Consider the following 20437-nt stretch of genomic DNA (forward strand, 5'->3'; position numbering starts at 1 on the left):
ACAAAGCAGCGTTCAGAGTCAATGAGGAGCGGCGTGAACGCAGAGTGGAAATCAAAGGAACAAAAACACTTTCAGCTCATAAAGAACTTTTATTGTTGCTTCTTTATAGATATGAAAGCAGCATTCAAGTGGACGGAAATTATTGCCAGAGATTTGTTCTTAAATACAGTATTTGTGCATCTACAAATGAAAGCACAACAGAAGTATTTACATTGCACAGATGATACATGTTCTCCTTCAGTTTAGCAGCATCTCCGCTTCATTCTCTTCATCAAACCTCTCTGCTGCTATGGTTACATCTTTAAACTTCATTGCATAAGTCAGAGACGAGTCACACAACACACAAGTGCTCTCTGTTGTTGGACACATTTAAGGCAAAGACGGGCCGCTCACACTTCCTCTGTACCAGAAGAGATTTCCCTGAGATCCCAAACGGTCACATGACAATCCATCACGAGAGCCAAGACTTTACAAATGATCTGAACGGAAATAAATTACATCGACGAGCTTTTAAACTTGTGAAAAAGAATCATTCTGGGGATAAAATCTCATTTCAAAAAGGAAAAAAAACAAAACATTACAATGAAACACAAAAATACAGAAACAAATTCATCAGAAACACAGACTTGTCATTGTTTATATTTCCTCGACAAAACTTCAAAACATCAGTTTGCATATAATGGCTTTAAAATGCTTAAAGACCCACTCCCATGATGATGTTTCTGGTGTTTTTAACATCTTTTTATGAAGAAAATTAATGTTAGAATTGCATTTCTGAGTATTTCTTTATTTAAATGTCATTAGAAAAACAGTGGAATTGTGATGTAAAGAAATAGGCTGGGTGGGCTATAAGGTCCCTGTTCCACAACAGGGAGAGGAAGGGGGGCGGGGTTGCTCTGCGCCAACAGTCCCGCCCACAAATCAGAGGTGAAGTTCTAATGAACTGCAGAAACCATGTAGCCTGATCATGATTAAAAACCACTGAATGATTTGAAAACAGATTGGAGGATGATCGGAGTGGATCTTTAAGAGGCAAACATCTGGAGCTTGTGTGCAGCTCTGGTGATGACAGCTGGACGGAAAATGCAGATTTAAGGCAAAACAATAAAGAGTGGTCGTGACAAACAGGAACCGGAAACACAAACCGCTTCCTTCCTGCTGGATGAGAACTTTCTCTGAGCCACACATGGTGATGTTTCAGCCAACATGTAAGCTTTTAATTTAACAGGTAGGGATCACAAAGGGGCGGAGCAGCAAACACGAGTAAACAGCAGGACCACGAGGTGGCCAGCATTTAGTTTAACTAGATAAAAGTCCATCGGATTTCTCTTCTAGGATCACTTTCTTGAAAAAAAGGCTAGAATTCAAACATTTTGAAAGTTTATTTTAGCTGTGGGTGCATTGAAGTGTCCTTTCTGGAGCTTTAGCTCCACAGTCGACAAATCTTCAGTCATTCAATCAGACGAGCAGCTTTGCACTGATTTGCAACAAGTGTAGTGTTGAAGCAATCAACGTAAATGAGCTGATTCTAACAATATTTTTTTACGTCAGAATTCGTTGTAATGAAGTTAATTGCATAAAGAGTTGAAAACTTAAACTAGTTCAAAGACTGAGTGTTATATCGCTGACAGTTCTGGAGTTCTGGAATGAGCTCCCTCTCTCTCCGTTCTCTGTTCACTCTTTTAAAAGCCTTTTATTTTTCCAAGCATTTTAACTGAATGTGTTTTTAATGTGGCTTGTAATGATTGTTTTATGTGGTATTTGCTCTTGTTTTTTATGCATCTCAGCTTGTGAGGTTTTATCTTCTATGTTTTTAACCTGCAAAGGTTTGTCTTTTAAATTCTTACCTTCTGAAGTTTTTGTGTTTATGCTTTGTTATATAAATGAAACTTACTTAAATTAAATCTTTCACAGCCAAAGACATAAACCAACAAATAAATGTACTTTTATGCCATTAATCTAGGATTTTATTTTGTTTTGTCCCCAATCTATGCTTGAAATAAACCAGATGTTTTCATTGTTTCCTGCAGAAGCTACATTTTTACAGAAAACTCTTAAAAACTGATCTTACGCTAAACTTCTGGTTTTATTTCCTTTTGTGACATTTCACGTTGTCAAGGACTTTAACCCTTTAACACCAGAAATGTCGTAACCCTTCGGCATGTGATTACTGATTAGTGTAAAAAGCGTCTTTACAGCAACACTTAACGTGGAGGTAACTGAAAGAATGTCAACGCTGAAGCTAAAGCTCTGGTCATAAGGGTTGAGGTGTTTTGCATGACGCAGGTACCAGACAATTTTCATCGTCTACATTCCTACATTTGACTCAACGACTTGTGGTTTATGTTATAGAGGCGGAGTCAAATTCAGCTTTTCTCGCTGCTGTCTCCTCCCCTTTGACCCCTGATGAGAACAAAAAGAGGACGGACTTGTTTCGGGGTTCAGACACACCCAGAGGTAAATTAAGGCCGTTAGGCTCTGCAGCGCCACCACTGGTGAACTATATATTGCATCTCTTGTGCTTTTCTGATGTGCCACTAACCACACACACAAGCATCACTGTGTACGTGTGTGTAGTGGACATGTTTGTGACTTTTTTTTATAATAAACAAATACATTTTGAGCGTAAATTCATTGACTTATGAACTAATTTGAAAATAGAAATGTTTATAATGAGCTTCCTTCAGTCAGATTTTGTGCTAACGCTAGAAGAGCTGCAGGCTGTCAAGAAGTGAGATCTTCAAACTCCAGACAGCTTTGTGCTCAGCTCCACTTGGCCTTGAAAAGAAAAGGGTACACCAGGTTAACGAAGACGGCGAGCACGGCGGCGAGCGTGCCCAGAAGGAAATATCGCACGCAGTCGTCGTCGGGATGGTCCGACATCCGCTTCCTGTGCTGCCGCCGCCCCGGGCCCTCCGTCCGGGAGTCCTCAGCTCTGTTCCTTTGCCGCCTCAGCACGGAGCGGAACAGGCCGCGGGGCTCTTCGTCAAGCCCCTCCTCTTCCTCCTCCTCCAGTTCCCGCCATATTAGAGAGGCCTGCGATTGGCGGAAACCGGTGTCAGCTTCTGGGAGAAGGCCTGCTCTAATAAACGCTAAAATGTCAAAGTGAACGCTAACAATTGTCTCAGCCAGCGGAAGACGCTGGAAAAAAATGTCCAAAGACCGTCAGCGACTACAGCACAAACGGAGAAGACATGAGCAAAAGCAGCAGCACACGTTCCAGCAGAAACGAGGAGCAAAACCAGGAAGTCAACATGTTTTGTTTGAGAGAAGATCCAGAGTGGGAGAAGAAAACTCTCCCAGTGAGCTTTGAGGATCTCCAATGGGCTCTATGCACAGAACTGTGAGACGTGTACGATTAAAATAAGAGCGCCGACTTACTTCCGCTTTTAGCCAATCGTCGATTTCTCCAAAACAGACGAGTATAAATGTTCATTTTGCCGGTTATGCTTTAACACAAAATCTTTAACGTATAGTAACTTTTCAATTGTTCACACGATAATTCCAGTAGATGAGCCGCTTTTCTCCTTCAGAATCTACTGGAATTATCGTGTGAACAATAAAAAAATTACAGTAAATTAAAAAACAGAAACTCTGGAGCTTTGGTGTTAAAGCCGCCTGTCCTGATGTACAAGTAGAACAACCAAACAGACTGTGATGACTAAGAAGAGCAAACTAAGCATGCCTCCAGTTCTGACCGCGACTTGTGTACAAATGTATATTTTTGCAGAAAAAACATGAACACAAATCTGTGAGAACCCCAAAAGTGAACTGCAATATAACGAGGAAACACTGATTTTTAGAAATGTTGAGGTTTTCAAGACAGTCTCATTATGATGAAATATCGCTCAGCATGTCAGCTGTAGGTTGTTCGAGTCTACACACGTTTGTGTACATTACTGAGGCTGACATGAATACTCCAATAACACAAGTCATGCCCAGCTGACATCCTTCTGGACCCAGATTTCATTTATTGTAACTTCAAGAATCTGCAGGAGACATCTAGCAAACTTCAAAGATTTTCATTAAACGACACAGTTCCACTGTCGACTCTCCAAACTGGAAAAGACTGAGCAAACATAGAAGTAATGTGCATATAGCTCATTGTCTTGACCTGCTTTTAAACCCAACAGAAGTAAATATGAAATACCCCTCAACAAATCTTATGATCGAGGGGAAGAGTCCCCTCAAACTATGACCGATGAGGAGACGTTTCAAAAAGACGGATTTTTAACCCCATACTGCAGCCACATGGCCTCACCTGGCTGGCAGCGGCTCCCGCAGCAGACGGTGAATCGGCTCCAACAGGTCTGAGGAAGCGTGGCGGCCGCTCCACGGGGGAGTTCCGGCGCCGGTAGAACAGGACGTAGGCGTACCGCGTCACCACCTGGCTCTCCTCCACCATGGTCACAGTGCTGTCATCAAACAGCCGCCAGCCTGTAGGACCGCAGAGGTGAGGAAAGGTGAGAATGTGCCGCTTATTAACAAGTCTGAGACGCTTTAGAGAGCGCAGCCTCACCAACATCACTGCGCTGGCTGTTCTTGTCGCTCGGCAGTCGAGCGTAAGCTGTGTAGTGACCTCCGATCATCCCTCCGTAGTGGTTAATGACGGCATACAGGTCGTAGATGGGGGGCTGCTGCATGTCGTCCTTCTGGCCGATACAGAACTTGCTCAAATCTAAATTTCTGGAAAAACAAACTGGTGTCACTTAGAGAAAACCGCTGTGGGAATGAGCCAGAAGCTCATCAACATCCAGGACTCATTACAAACAGGTGTGGGAGCTCGGCAGGGCGGTACCTGACAGGGAAGTCGACCATGTCGTTGATCTTGTCCCTCCAGATGAAGCTTCTGAAGGAGAAACGTTTGAGCTGGATGATCAGGACGTTGGGCAGACGCCACAGAAGCAGCTGCTTTGAAGCTTCACGGTGCTGCTGGCATTTGGGACAGTACCTAAAGCAGACGAGGAACAAAATGAACCCTTTAGGAAGAGACAAATCTGTCCAACAACACCTAAAATATGAGCATCCTCTACTTAAAGAGCCCAGAATTTTTTCTGCACCCTAAAGAAATTTCCAGTTGGTCATGGAGACATTTGTTGATAAAACAGCATTTCCATTACAATCGTAAATGCATTTCCTGAAAAGATCTTACAAAATAAATTTCCTCCTGACTACCAATGTGTCCTCTTTGAATCATTCCTAAACCTGAATATTTCCCAACCTTTGAAGATTACTGAAATATCTCCTTTCTAAATCAACAGAGGACGTTTGAGGCTTTTAAATGATATTAAATGTGAGGGGGTGGGGCTTTGGGAATTGTCATTTTTAGTGGATTTTAAAAAAAAAGTTTGACTGAACAAAAATAAATTCTTGAAGCCAAAAGGATACGGAACCAGTCAAGCATTTTGACATTCACATTTTCCATATGACAAACCAAGTACGAAAATGTAAAAGGCAGCTGGAAGTGTGGAAAGGTAGAAGTCCCACAACAATGAATCACATCAATAAGCGTCCCATCAAAATGAGGATCAACAGTTCTTATTTGACCTGGCTAAGAACATGAACCTAAAATCTTCCAAAATAATAATAATAACAGTAATAAAAACCCTCAGTGTTGATGTATCATCCTGAAACAAATCAAAACTCAAAACTGAAGCTATTATGAAACTGAGCAGAAGAATAATGGTCAGTGAAGGGATTTATCGGTTCTGGTAAATACAAAAACAGATGCTAACAATTAGTCCAGAAACGAGCATCCAAATACTCGGATATTTGCAGCCTGATCCTGAAAATGTGTGACGTATGAAATCCTCCATTCACGATCTTTATATATATGGTAATCGTAATAAAAAATACACTTAAGACAATGTAATCATCGCTCTCAAATTGAGGAATAATGTTAGATTTTTGGTATATAAACTAATCTAGAGTGTTTCTGTCACAGGAAAAGCACACATTTTCAAGGTAATTGTTGAAGAAGGTGTTCATTTTCAAAGTAAAACTATAAAGCATTTTTTGTAGGGTGAAAAAATTAGGTTGAAGTTCAGTTTACATAAAAAAGATCAGGAAAAACGATTCAGTTTTTAATATTTGACAATTAGGACAATCTTGTGATGAGTGTCATGACGGCATGTGAATGTCTGCTAGCATGGTGGAGAAACCGTATGGGGAAAGTATCTGTAAAACTTTCATCTAAAGTTAAGGGAGTTTTTCTTTTTTTTGATATTTCCACTAAAGATAATAAAGTCAATTTCTAAAACGTGACTGAAGGAAACGGTGATGAAAAATAAAATGACTCAAAGTATCAGTGATGTATGCTTTGCTTACTGCTGAAGTTAAGAAGGAAGTTGAAAGAAAATGTTTGAGTGTGATATTGTATAAAGTGATTAATATCACTTTTAAAATATTTGTGTTTTTATCAGTTTTGTTGATTCTGATCTCTTGTTCTAAATGAAGTTAGAAATGATGGTCTTTAAATACTTAAATTTCCATCCATCCAGTAAAAAGATGTGGATATAGCAACCGTTCAAACAGAATAATCACAGTTTCATCTGTGAATTGTTGATCTAGATTTTTGAATCAAATCGGCGCCTACGCAATGATCCACAGCCCTATTGTTAATATAGGACGGCCTGTTGGCTGACCTACAGGTACGCCTCTTTCACCATTCTGACAGCGCTGGAACATAAAGACTTCAGCATCACTGCCAAAAACTTCCTGCCTTGGCTGACGCTGAACAGCCAAAGAGAAAACCTCAAGCTGGAGGTTTGTTTTTTTCACTTGGCAGGTGGTAAAAAGGTGTAGCTTTTGTAATAATTTCACCAGTCTGGACTCAAAGACTGCTTTTTTTTTTGTCAAAAAAAATGAAACTGGATTTTGATACAAACTAAATTATTATTTATGCTTTCAAATTTTTGACCAAATCAAACTTTAGTTTAACCCTTTAATACCGAGGCATCGCCTCAAATCTTTAACATATTGTAACTTTTTAAACGGTAACACGATCAACGTCATTCTAGTAGATTTATATTAAATCTACTAGAATGACGTTGATCGTGATACTGGTTGAAAAGTTACAGTAAATCAAAGAGCACAAACACTGAAGCACTGGTGTTAAAGGGTCAAGCATCGTGGTGCAGTGGTAGGGCGGTCGACTCCTGATCAGAAGTGAGCGGGTTCGACTCCCACCTTGCCCACCCATGTGTCGAAGTGTCCTTGGGCAAGACACTGAACCCCGAATTGCCTCTGGTGGGAGGTTGGTGCCAGTGTTCGGCAGCGGAGCCACCACCAGTGTGTGAATGTGTGTGTGAATGGGTGAATGGGTCTGTGACTGTGAAGTGCTTTGGGCCCTCGAGGGAGGGTAGAAAGCGCTATACAAGTACACGCCATTTACCGTTTACCATCTAACTCGACTCTAAAAGCTCTATTGTAGCCATTTTCACTCCTATTTTTGTGTGTGAATATATTTTTTTGTTTATCTATCATGGAGCGTGCAGAAGGACCCCCGACGGTGTTTCTGTTCCACAGCAGAGCTCCTACCAGGCCTCCTCTGGCGCCAGCACCTCCGGCTTGGTGAAGAGGTTCAGGCACTGCTCCAGGGTGAAGTGTCCCGCTCTAGCCGTCTCGCTGAGCGAGCCCGGGTCCTCCTCGTACTCCAGCTCCTTGGAGCTCACCAGCACGTACTCCTTGAGACGCTCGTTGTTTTTCCACACCAGCTCCACCGTGGCGTCTTCAGGGAGATCTGCCAGGGCGTCCTCTGCAGAGAGAAGCTGGTGAGCGTGGCGGTTTGAAGCTTTTGTCAAAACATTCGTGGATTCTGGGTGCACCTTTCTCATCGAGCCTCTGCTCCTTGTTGTTGGAGTCCAGCAGTGCGATGTAGAACTGACTGGCGTGACCGGACGCCGATTCACTCGAATGCTGATACCCCGTTACTGCAGCTACACAGGAAAGTCTTATATCAGTTTGTGCAAATAGAAACACAAAAATATAGATTTTCTCAGATTGTTTTACCTTCTGGTCGCACCGTCTTCTCACAGGACGTCTCCTTTTCAGCGTGGGGGTCGAGGGAACAGCAGGAGGTGGAGGAGATGGACTCTGAGAAGCCTGAATCTTTAGTCCGGGAGGAGGACAGGGAGTCCGACACCTCCGGGTGGATCGAAGAGGCCTGAGCGAGTTCTGCCAGAGACCGAGGTGGCGGGGATTTGCCATCCGGCTCCAGATCTCCCGCTCCCGTCAAACTGCTGCCGCCCACGGCTTCATCCCCAGAACCAGCAGCCTCAGGAGAGCACGCCGGCATCGGTGGCAGGTCAACCCGAGACTGGGGAGTCTCAGGAGACGTCCTGCCCGACTGGAAAGGAGGCTGGAACACGTTTACTGAAAACCTGCAGAAAAAGATCAGTGAGGGACACTTAAGAGATGTGGGCTCAGTGTTGTATCAAAACTTTATTTATAAAGCACTTTTCATACAATAGTAACATTTAAAAATGAAATTATAATTCCCTGAACTCTCCTGACTCCCTGCATAAAGTTAATGAACTATAAAAAGAGACAATTCTTTCAAACAAAAAAGCTAAAAACACCATAAACTTAAATACTGCGGTTGAAACATCCTAACAGGTTTCTGAGGCGCAGAGAGGTAAAGTGTGTACCTGGAGTAACCTTCCAGCAGTTGGGCCAGCCTGGCGTAGGAGAGCCGAGACTCCGGCACGCTGACCATGAAGGGCAGACCCACATTCTCCGAGTTGGGTCGACACAGACCCTTGTGACTGGGCCAGTGCGTCTTCTGACACACTCTGAAAACGAGAAGAACCAACGTGAGGATTCTGTTCTCTTTACTGTGGAGGTGACGATAAAAGACGGGCAGTCCTCACTGATTACAGTAGCCCACTCGATAGCAGCGCATGCAGCGCTTCAGCTTGTCGTCTTCAGACACCGGAGGCTTCAGGCAGGCGGCGCACTTTGAGATGGGAATGTTGGGAACCTGAAGTTTCTGGAGGACGATCATTATTTATTTTAGTTTCTGTGCCGGCCCATCATGCAGCGGAAAACCGAAGAATCGGTTATTTCTTACCTGGTGCACCTTGATCAACAGCACCCTCTCTTTGGCGAGATCTTTGGAGAGCAGCTCAAAGCAGAACAACATGTCTGAGGGCGACACGGTGTCTAAAGACTGAGACGGCAGGAAAACGCGCTGGAAGCGGTTCTTGCTCACCTGCAGGATAAATTTCTATTTAAATCTTTTTTAAAAGCAAATTCAGATTTATTTTTTTTGCAAACAGCTATCTAGCAAGTTAATTTTATTGATCCTGAGATAAATGGCATAAAAAGACAACCAACCAACCTCTGCTATTCTGAGGTTCTCGGGTTTGACCCTCACGCTCCTGGAGATGGATTCCAGCACCTCGGCTGTGCTGGAGTTCTCTTTGCTCACACTCACCAAAAACTAGAAGAAACATAATAATTTCTAGAAAAAGTTCAGGAGGATCCACTGAAAGCGTCTGGTCTTACCTTGATGGGCTTTTTATGAGGTTCCTTAGCGAAGAAGAAAACAGAGAGCACCTTTTGCTTTTGGGGAAGGGGCACAGGCAGGTACAGGAAGGGGTCAAAGGTGATGGAAACCTAGACAAGCAGGCAGATCGTCAGACCAGGTGAACAAAAGCTAGTCCAGGTCTCTATAAGAACGGCACTTACCTTTGAACACATGGGACACACAAGTTTGGATTTAAACTGGCCTTGGAAGAGGTCCACAATGAAGGAGTCATTTCTCATCTTGTGCCTTTGCCACGCCTCCTCTGCCACCACCTGCACCCACAGAGGAACAAACATCAGCTCCGACAGATTCTGACTGAACCCAAACCCCCCCAGGTTAAACCGCTGTCTCCACCTCATCCAGCCGTCCGTCAGAGTCCACCGTCTCCGTGTATGGTTTGTTCTGGATGCGGTTCAGGTCTTCGTGCAGTCCGTCCAGTAGGAACGCCATGAACTCCTGCGCGTCGTGCTGAGCGTAACCCGTGAACTGACTGGCTTTACTGGCTACGATTGCCTGAATGCAGAAAATGACCGTGTGAGAGGCGAGAACAGAAAGAAGAGAAAACATTTCCATCCTTAAAAAGACCTGTAATTGCATTCAAAATGATCTATTCTGTAGTGGAAAGAAGCAAAAATATGATTCTCCTTTTATTTGAAATACGTTTTTCTTTCTTTTACACAATGTTCCAACATTTTCAAACCTTTAGCTTAAATTAAAGTTCATGTCAAAGTCTAGATCAGTAGGTTTCAAACATTTTCAAGAGTTTTAGGCATTAGGAGGTCTGTACATGAGAACTGGACTGAGTGACCCCTCCCGCCTGGTGTTCCAAACAGGAAGTACCTGCTGGTTCCAAGAAGCCAAAATCTCATAGACTTCTATGGAGAACTAAACAGCTGCTACTCAGTCACTTTATTCGTCAGAATAGCCAAATCCGTTTTTTCTTGATATTTTTTGTTGTAGCTAAAGTTATTCAAGTTCTAAATTGACCAATCAGATGCTTCAATAAAAGAAGGTGGAGCCCGCTGGACCCCATGTCCAATGTTCAAAACTTTTGATAGATTTTGCGTAGTTCTCCGTTGCCATAGAAACGTTGACTCAGACCGGTTTGGACCAATCACTGCTGACCGACGACATGTGGTCCCAACATGGCAGCGTGTGCATAGTGAAAAATGGCGACTGAGCTGACTTCACTTGGTTGGAGCAGAAAATAAACATTTATATGAGTGACGTCCACTCTCACTTGGTCCAGTTCTCAGATACAGTTCAGGGTTCTGGCTCACCTTCAGCTTTGAAGGCTGGAAGGCGTGATGCGTCCCTTTCCACAGAGCCCTGAGCAGCACGGCGAAGCCGATGGCGAGCCTGCCTCCCGTCCCCAAAGGGTTGCTGCAGTTGATCTCGGCCTCAAACCCTCGGTCTGGAAGAACAAAAAATAAAAGTAAGACAAAGAGGCAAAAATAGCAAAACATAACATGATCAAGAGTATGATACGTTCGACAGCTTTGACTTTTTCACAGAAAGCAGGAAAAGGTCACATCCAGGGTTTAGGTGACCCATTCAGTAAGTATTTCAAGTTCCACTGCAAACTAGTTGATGCTTACAAAGATTTAAAATAATGTTTTTGGAAATTTAAGATATTTTACAAGGTTTGATGTTTTTTTAATTGATCTTTTCTTTGCTCTACACTCAGAATCCAGGTTTGTGTCCTCCTCCATCAACCATTGAAACTCCTTATTGGCTAAACACACCTGATCCAGTTAATCAGATAAAGCAGGATTTCTTGAAAACCAGCAGGAGGCCAGACCCTCGAGGCCTGGAGTCTGATACTCCTGTTTTACACCTTTTCAAACTTTTCTCAAATGAGAAAAGATTAGTGGAGACATTTTTGTCTCATTTAGAGCTAAGATCTATAAACCGGGGCATTATTTTTACAATGAGTCCAAATCCTTTTGCTTCATATTCTTGACTTGATTTGAGATTAAAAGAAAAACAATGTTACTGCCCTGGAATTTATGGTTCAATTTTAATGGTGTTATTTTAAAAGTTAAAAAAAACATTGAAAAGTTAGACTAGAATTCATTATTGTCATCTTGTAGATTTATGTTCCAAGAATAATTCATTTTAAATTTTCTTAGGATATATTAAGATGGACCAGCTTGTATTAAGGTCCTCATTTTGTTCCAAAACGAGTCATTTCCACTCATTCTGTGATGAAAATAAACCATTAGGTAAATATAAAAATAAATAAATTAAAAAAAAGAAACTACTTGCATAAAATTAGCAAAACATACTTATTGAGCTGTATAGCATTCCTGTTGAAGTAATTACTTCTAAAAGTTAGCTCTTATTTTTACCTTTTTTGGATGTTTGTGTGGAACTCCTTATTTCTAGATTTTGATTTCTTATATTTCTTGTCAAGTAAAAATGATTTACTGCATGAACAGATCAGTTTACAACGTTCTAGTGATTTTCTTTCTGAGATTGGTGTTTTTTGTCATTTTTAGGCATTTCTTATAGCAGTGAAGCCTGAAGCTGATGGTCTTTCTCACTAAAGCTTGAGCTGGTCTGTGTTTTCACACGTGAGGAAACGTTGTTTACCGTGAAAGTAATCCCTGAGTTCTCTGGTGTTCGACAGGGACTGGATCACGCTGTTCATGAAGCATGTGTTGCCAAGGTTGACCAGTCCCGTGAAACCAGGGAGGCACACCTTCTTCTCCTCCTCCTCTTCGTGGCGCTCAATGCTGGCGGGAAGGCTGTGGGTCATGGGCTGGACCATGCAGGTGGGCTTAGGCTGAGGCAGGAAGCAAGAGCTTGGTTTGTTTAACACATCAACTCTGAGCAAAATGTCTTCTCTAAACGAAGCAGCAGTTTTCTCATAAAGGAAAACTGCTCACCGTCACACTCACTGTGGTAACCACGGGCTCAGACTTGGTGATGGCGACGTGCTCAGAGACGGAGCGAGGAGCAACGCTATCCAGAGCTCCTCCCTCCACTCCCCTGTTGGAGGCCTTGGGGGCCTTGGGCGTCTCCTCCCCGACTCTCGGGGGTTCCTCTTTGGCAGGGAGGCTGTGCTGGCTGCTGCCGGGCTGGCTTTTATCCATGCAGGCGGGACTGGAGGCCACAGCCACCTTAGCACCACCCACTGCACCTTAAACAGGACAAAGGAGCTTGTGGTTAGAAAATTGGAGCCCAGTGATGAAGATTCAAAAAGGTCCTAACCAGATTCCAGGTAAGATGAGGAAAACGAAGACGTACATGGATCTATTTGCATCAAGATGGAGCAGGGAGCTCGTGGCCCGCCAAGCAAATGCGATTTTTTTCAGACCGATTTTTTGTCTGATCCTGATTCACAAAAATTTGAATCAAGAAACACTCAGAAATGAGGAGGGTCATCACTTCACAACGTTGTTTTGGTACTTTTGTTTATGTGAATAAATATCATATGTTCAACATGTATGTATAAAATTTATGTGGAAATTAACAAGATTTTTCTTCAACCCATTCATTTTTGAGCAATTTATCCCTTTCTGTATATCATGCTATTTAACTATTTTATGTTTGAAAACAAAAAGACGTCAATAAAAAAAAACACTAATTAATAAAATAAATTTTTACCTGTTTTTTGATGCATTGTTTGGAAAAGTTTTCAAACCCTTCCTCAAATTAATTTGTTGTAATCAAATTGAAATATTTTCGTACATGTTTTAATAGATATGAGACAAAGATTACCTCAGGACACAAATGAAGATTTCCTTTAGACAAACAGAACTTAAACTGATCCCACAACAGGGAAATTAAATTAAATGTATTAAGAATTAGGCTGAATTAGGCAGAATTCTTCCCCTACAGCTTCTCCCTAACCTTCCAATTGTAGGGCATTTGGAGCTTTAGTGGTTACTTGAAGGTTGCTATTTCTGCGCTGGTAGAGCGTTTCACATTGCGCTGTGTCATGGAGGAAAAACACATTTCACCATGTGGGTATGGAAGAAGATGGATGGGTGTAAGTAATGAGTGTTTAAAGTTATAAACTGACAATATGAAGTTTCCAAGCGCTGGTAGCTACACACCAACATAGATGAGCGGCAACTATTGATGATGTCATCGGATGGTAGTAATGTTCATAGACTGTATAATCACTGGACATGCGGGCTCCTCAAAGCCAAAATCACAGATTTCAGTTGAGAAATAGACAGTTATTTTTCGGTCATTTTTTTTGTTAGAAGAACCATTCTAGCTCTGATACTTTCTTCTTAACACGTTCTATCTAATTCTATTTTTTTTTTATATATTTTTTCTTTTCACAAGTTTTTTAAGTCATAAACTGGATAGTCAAGTGCCTCAATAAAAGCATGTGGTGCCTGCTGGCCCCGCCTTAAACATTTGATTGACAGATTCTCCTGATTTCAGTGGAAGGGGTGTGGATTTCCAACAAGCTCACTCATGATTGGTGACAGTAGTTCCTCTAAAAATGTGACTCGGACTAATCACCGTTTCAAAATGGCGACAGACAATCGGGAAGCCACGGTGACGGCTTTGGCCTGATTTTGAGAGGGCCGGAGGTAAGGCTTTTTCTATGAGTGACGTCAACACCTCGCTTTGTCCAGTGTCTATGATAACATCCAAATTTGAAGACACTATTTTTCCATAACTCTCCGATCGGAGGGCCAAATGTAGAGGTAGGGAGAATCCGTGGGGGGAGAATTTGGAGTCGACTTAATCTAAATTTATTAAGAATAACTGAAATTTATTAAGAGAGAAAAAACGGTCTAAACTGTTCTGGTTATGCGTATTCCTGAATTTTAAATTTCGTCTCTCTCTCTGTTTTTATGGTGAATATTCCAGACCAAACTCTTCTCCTGTGGGACAATTTGTAGAATCTGTGACTGACAGATACTTTTTGACCCCCCTGTATTTGAAATGAATTTCCTGTAAGATGGTGGGGAAAAAATGATTTATTTCAGGATGAATCACACACTTCTAATAAAAATGCTTAAATGTTTAGTAAAAGCAGGAATCCAGATCTTATCTTTGATGAAAATCTCACTATTGAGAAACTTTTCAGAGTCAGTAAAAGCGGTCCGAATAGAAGCCTGGCAGCAGACCTTGTGAGGTTGGAGCCAGGAGCCCCTCCCAGCGCTGGCTGTGCCTCTTCTTCAGGGTGATGTCCAGTCGGGACGGCGTGAAGGAGTAAGTGCACTGCTCGGGCTGGATCAGGTTCCTGGAAGACAGAGTGGACTCCGGTCAGGTTGGAGGAATGTCTGTGTCCTAAAGACTCTGAAGCTAACGTTTCCCCTCATGAGCTCGGGGAAGAGAACTTGCCTGAGTTTGACTTGCCACTTGAAGACAGAGTTGGGTCCGCAGTCCGAATGAAGACGCAGAAAGTTCACGTCACTGTGGAAAAGAGAAGATCAAACTGTTTGATCCACTCCTGCTCTTTGTTGGAAGTCATTTTGCTTTCTGAGCTTCATGTTTGTGACCAGACCTTGTCTGGAAGATGAGGGTAAAGTCCTGCTCTCTGAAGATGACTCTGGCAGTGTCCCTGCAAACGCCTTTGATATAGACATTGACCACCATCAGATCGGTGCCCTTCTCGTACGAGTCGTTCTTTAAAGACTGCAGGTTAACCATCGGCTCCGGAGCTGCACAGACAAACACCAAACTCACATTTAGAGCTGAAACTAAACCTTCCTGGGCTCAGACTCTGATGATCTCAGTAACTAAAAACCAGTTAAAATATTTGTAGTAATCGTTTTCATAAAATCTGTTCAGAGGATGAACGTTTACATCCGTGCTCCAAATTTCACAGGAAGACCAGAACCTGACTAACCTTCCAGCGGACTGATTTCCAGAGGAGGCTCTTCCTTCGGCCGGTCCCGCTTCTCTTCTCCATCACAGCTGTTCGGGATCAGACCAGCCGCCTGGTTCTGCCTCGGGAGTGCCTCTGTCGCCTGCTGGATCACCGGGCCCGGCTCCGATTTCAGCTCGGCGGGTTTCACCTCCACCTCAGAGTTTGTACGCTCCCTCTGCTTTTTGGAGGCGGAGTCTGCTTCTTTGTTGAAGCAGGCGGGTTTGAGGCAGTGGTTGGTGCTCACAGCAGCTGCTGAATGTTCCTCTTTAACATGTGCTTTTGCTCCGGATCCGTCTAATGCCTGGTTTCTCTTTTCCACCGGCTGAAGGAGAAAAAAACAAAAGAGAAAGTTACCCAAACAAAAGCTGGAGAGTCGATAGTTTTCTAAAGACAATCTACTGATGCTTACGGAGGTTTAGAAGTCCGATTTTTAACTTTGATTTGAGCCTTTAGAAGAAATCAACAGGTGGTTGATGACTTTTTCTTGAAGGAAAATGAGTTAACTTTGCTTATTTACCTGCTTGTTGACGTTTTAAACAGTTGAACAGACAGTAACAGTAAACTAAGATAAGTGGGAACGGCCCATAAACAACAGGCGCAAGCAGACTGTGGTGATGACACCAACCCATCGACCCGTTTACAAACATGGACAGAAGAGTCTGAAAGTTTATGTAAATCTTAGGCCCAATCCGAATTCTTCCCTTCTCCCTGGTTATCCCTCGGCCTCCATTTGAAGGGGGAGTTTAAGTGAGTGTCTAGGAAATGCACTTTTACATTTTTTCATTTTTTAAATTGATCATTTCGGTATCATGTATTACTTGTTTATTTGTATTGAATCCTTTCTGATAATAGGAAAGCAGAAAGCTTGATTTAAGGGGCAAAAAGAAAACATTATTGGTCTTAAAATACCTTTAATTTTAATTCATTCTGTTGAAGGGAAAAAAAATCAAAATGGTGACTAAATCAAATTGAATTGTGGCTTGATTGAATCGTTACATCCCTAATCAGAGTTTTTTATTTTTAAAATTGGACCAAAATTAAGCATTTTATGGTCATTTTACTGTATCTACTAACCCGTTTATTGTTGTATACTGATCATTCAAACATGGCGTCGCTCCTTACGTATCTTGGACAATGGTAACAGGCTAGCAGAGCATCTGTACCAATATCATTCATTGGGCATGATGCTCAGCTGCCATTAGTGTAGTTTTATTCAAAATATATTATAAAAGTTTCAAAAAGGTTTTAAACTTTAAAACCTTAGGATTAAACTAAACCCAACAAGAGCACATAATTGACAAAGTTCCTCAAATTTAAATATCTGAAAATGTGCAACTGTCGACTTTCAACTTTAGAAACTCCAGAAGACCCACTGAGTCCTTGTGTGTGGTGCTGAAGAAGCTGATAACTAGCCAGTAGGAATTCAAATAGAAACCTTGTTAATTCAAAACAAATTTTCTGTCTAAATACACCAAAGTGGACCCTGGTCTGGGGCTGAGAACTGCTTCTGGACCCATCTTTTGAGGTGGTCTTTTAGTTTCCAATCTGACTGAGCTCGGTTCACTCTGAACCGAGGAAGAAAAAGAAAAAGCTGTTTGATGAATTGCTTTTTTCATTTCATTTAACAGACAAGTAATGCAGGTACATTGTGAAAAAGAAAAAGCATTTCCAGTATTGCCTTTTATTTTAAATTATGAGTCACAAATGCTTCCACAGGCATAAAACATAAAAACGGTTAGTTCTCAACGTTTGTGATTTCTGCAGTAAAAGAAGGTTTACTGCACTGCACTGTGTTTTTGTATAGTTTCAAATTATTGAAACTATTGTGTAAAAAATGAAAAAATGTGTAAAACAGAAGTTGAGGTGGTACATAAAAGAATCATTAAGCATTGCCACAAAAAACTGCTTTAAAGTAAATGATCAGATAAAATTGTAAAGCAGTAAAAAACACAGAAAAAGGCCCTGGACCTCCAGAAGTTCATATTTAAATGCAACACCAGGGAGTTTTTAAAACTGATAACAAGTGTTAGACAAGTTTTAGTAAAAATACATTTTAAATATAATTTTCATTCTAGTCTCACCTGGACTTTGTTGGCAGCGGACTCTTCAGGTCCGACCTCCTGAGCGCTGACGAGTTCCTCCGCTCTGTTTCTGTCTTTGCGTGGAGTCTGTGGACTCCGACTGTTAGTGGTTTTACCGCCGTTCACTGCTGCAGACTTTTCTTCCCCTTTAGTGGTCTTGGGCAGCCGTACGATGGGCCTCTTGGTGCTGGGCTCCAGAGGCTGCGGCTCCGCCGGCGTGACGGCAGCGGCGGGCCGGGTGCTCGTTTCTGAAGCTCCGTCTTTTACTCCGGAGAGGTCAGCGGGGGCCTTGTCACAGGGTTTGTTTTTCAAGCACCGCTTAAGACCGCGCTCGGCTTTACTGCGCCTCGACTCGCTGTGTGAAGGGGATGATGGGGGGTGGGGCTGCAGCGACGACAGTTTGAGTTTCTCTGATGAATCTGAAGAAACAGATTTCATCTCCTTCTTGGTCACTGGAGCTGCTGCCTGCTTCTCTTTCTTGTTTGACTGGAGCAGAGGAGAAATAAAAAAGGTATTAATGCAGTAAAACAAGCAGCAAAATACCATGAAAATCAAGATTTCAACCAGCAACAAGTTGGAAACAAAACATTTGCAGAATATTAGGTAATTATCCTCAAATTTTCCTTGAAATCTCTTCAAAATATTAACTCCAACACAAACTTTGTATTTTTTTTTTATTATTTGAATTAGACTCTCATGTAACAGAATTCAGTCTCACATATATAAGAGTGTAGTCATGGTAGACTCATGTAACTTTTAGGGACAATTTGATGAAGATAATTTGACTATTTTTACTTTCCTGACATGTAGAACCAAAGTCAAACAGGGAAAGAAAAGTTTGGGGACAGTTGAGCCTTGCTCCTACTGAGCGGTTTGTTATCATGCGTGGTGTAGACTGCTAGCATGTCATTGTGACATTGTAGTGCGATGAATAGACAAGCAACAACAATGGAGGTCATCCAGCAGCTCGTCTTTTTATTGCATTACTTCTGGTACATCGTATCTGACAGGAATTTAATGTTTGAAGGAAGATTGTGTGAAGCTAAGAAGAATACTGCTGTGAAGAGGAAAACGCTGGAAATGCTAGCTTAGTGCTATATTGGCTACATTGGCCCTCAAAAGATCACTGGGAACAACTTTACAAAACAATATATATATGGTTGGAGTGGTACTTTAAGATGCGTTTACACCAAATGCATTTTGTGCTGTAGGGGCGTCCAGTTTCAATGTAAAGTAGAAGTGCAATCAGTAGGACTGGGTTGATAAAATTGATTTTAATCGATTTAAGCTCAACAGATCAATAATCGATTCATAAAATTATAGATCGATTTAGCACATAAAGCTAAAGTCCGTTAGCTTGATGCTAATGATTGATGGAATTTCCCATAGGATGGCTAATGCTAACACTTGGTTGACCTAAACATACTTTGCTGACTAAATGAACATCTTAATAAACTCACAGACGTGAATTTTCCAAATTCTTTAAAGGAAATATTTTAAAGTAACCATTTGCGGTCTAAACTGTTTTGTTGTTCACACTGTTCTTCTTCTGGAATAAGGTGTGATTGCCTCCTAGTGGCCAAACTGAAAAGTCCTCCAGGAGAAGCAGAACAATGTTTACAATGTTAATGATCTGAACATTTTTGTTAGAGAATCCATGTAACACTGTATGATAATAACAATCTCATTATTTCAGTAATATATTTTACAGTATGTGAACTGGATCAGATTAATGTAAATATATTCAAAACGTATAGTAGATTATTAATGTATTTCTAAACAAATCTGTCTAAATGTGCAAACTCAAAATTGAATTGAATTGAGGGGATCAAAAGAAGGAAAAAAAAATCTGAATTGAATCAATCCAGGCTCTGGTGAATCGGATCGTTTCTGGAAATTATTATTGATAACCAGCTCTAGGTGTAATCAGAGGTCCAGCAGTGACAAGCGCGGTGCAATTCTCTAGCGGCAGTGAGTTCCTGGCAGCGAGATGAACAATGGCATAAAGTTTGATGAAGGTTCTTGTCATTAACCAATCAGGAATCCGGCTTTGACAACAACAGGTTGATGATACAATCAGTGGCTGAAGTTTAACTCAAAACAAACATGGAGGAGAATCTAACCGTTCTCCTCCTGAACTTTGATATTTTTCTTTTTTCAGGAGATGATAATAATAAAAAGGTCCTTTAAATTAGATTTTTTAATATATTTTTTTCCTCTCCTTGGACTAATTTGGGACAACAAGTGATCAAACTGGGTCACAGAGAGACAAAAGTACAGCTGAAAGCATCTGTCCTTTAGATGCAAATCGTGCAGTAGGAATGAACATCACTGAACCGGGACAGTTTGAATTATCTCATGAACCCAAACATGGAGACGTGATTACTGATGCTTTTATAAAATAATAAAGCCTAATCTCTCAGTGTCTTCCATGCATTGGCTGATAGGGATATACAGTCACTGCTTCAATTTAGCAATGGGCTGAAAAACGTTTGACAGTAGCTCCTCCCACACGTGCCTCACCTTCAGAGAAGGCCAGATGTGAAAAGGGATCTTCTTGTGCATGATGAGGTGCAGGAAACCCCCCTTCTCCTTGTACTGGACTCTGCTGCACGAGGCCTCGATTTCCTCCTGCAGCTGGCAGCTCCACTCACGTCCGTCTACAAACACAGAGGAGTGTGAAACGATGTTCTGCTGACAGTTTAACATCGTTCTGAAGTATTCCTGCTTACCGGGGAAAGAAACATTACAGTTGGTGTCGGTGAAATTGGTGTTGATGTCGTTGACTCTCTGCACGCCGTCTCCGCAGCGCAGCCTCACCGTCACCTCGTTATCGTTCTGCTTCCAGTCTACGAACACGTCTAACAACACAAAGGCACATTAGAACCACACAGACTGTCCTCCAGATGGCACACATTCACAATCACTGTAACACAATAACTTCAGCACTTAAAAACCACATTGAAACTAATCATAAAACCT

At 41.8% G+C, this 20437-nt stretch overlaps 1 protein-coding gene across 6 annotated transcripts in view; it reads right to left on the bottom strand.

Moving 5' to 3' along the window:
- Positions 1-20437, bottom strand: part of usp19 (ubiquitin specific peptidase 19) — a 28970-nt gene that overhangs the window by 527 nt on the left and 8006 nt on the right. For 2 of the 6 annotated variants that reach the window (XM_036212964.1, XM_036212965.1), the window contains exons 3-26: positions 20188-20316; positions 19979-20115; positions 17456-17941; positions 15354-15696; positions 15009-15165; positions 14846-14917; positions 14629-14744; positions 12421-12674; positions 12125-12317; positions 10810-10943; positions 9884-10042; positions 9691-9801; positions 9508-9618; positions 9341-9442; positions 9071-9211; positions 8871-8989; positions 8649-8792; positions 8011-8381; positions 7827-7937; positions 7540-7756; positions 4799-4951; positions 4520-4686; positions 4262-4437; positions 70-3036 (exon numbers count right to left, since the gene is read on the bottom strand). In XM_036212964.1, coding sequence (XP_036068857.1) covers positions 2764-3036; positions 4262-4437; positions 4520-4686; positions 4799-4951; positions 7540-7756; positions 7827-7937; positions 8011-8381; positions 8649-8792; positions 8871-8989; positions 9071-9211; positions 9341-9442; positions 9508-9618; positions 9691-9801; positions 9884-10042; positions 10810-10943; positions 12125-12317; positions 12421-12674; positions 14629-14744; positions 14846-14917; positions 15009-15165; positions 15354-15696; positions 17456-17941; positions 19979-20115; positions 20188-20316 — 4376 coding nt within the window. In that variant the 3' untranslated portion in view covers positions 70-2763. Of the gene's footprint in view, positions 1-69; positions 3037-4261; positions 4438-4519; positions 4687-4798; positions 4952-7539; positions 7757-7826; positions 7938-8010; positions 8382-8648; positions 8793-8870; positions 8990-9070; positions 9212-9340; positions 9443-9507; positions 9619-9690; positions 9802-9883; positions 10043-10809; positions 10944-12124; positions 12318-12420; positions 12675-14628; positions 14745-14845; positions 14918-15008; positions 15166-15353; positions 15697-17455; positions 17942-19978; positions 20116-20187; positions 20317-20437 lie in introns of those variants that run through there. The other 4 variants (XM_036212966.1, XM_036212967.1, XM_024292031.2 and 1 more) reach the window with 4 other exon arrangements.

This window comes from Oryzias melastigma, linkage group LG7 (genome assembly GCF_002922805.2).
Source record: "Oryzias melastigma strain HK-1 linkage group LG7, ASM292280v2, whole genome shotgun sequence".
NCBI lineage: Eukaryota > Metazoa > Chordata > Actinopteri > Beloniformes > Adrianichthyidae > Oryzias > Oryzias melastigma.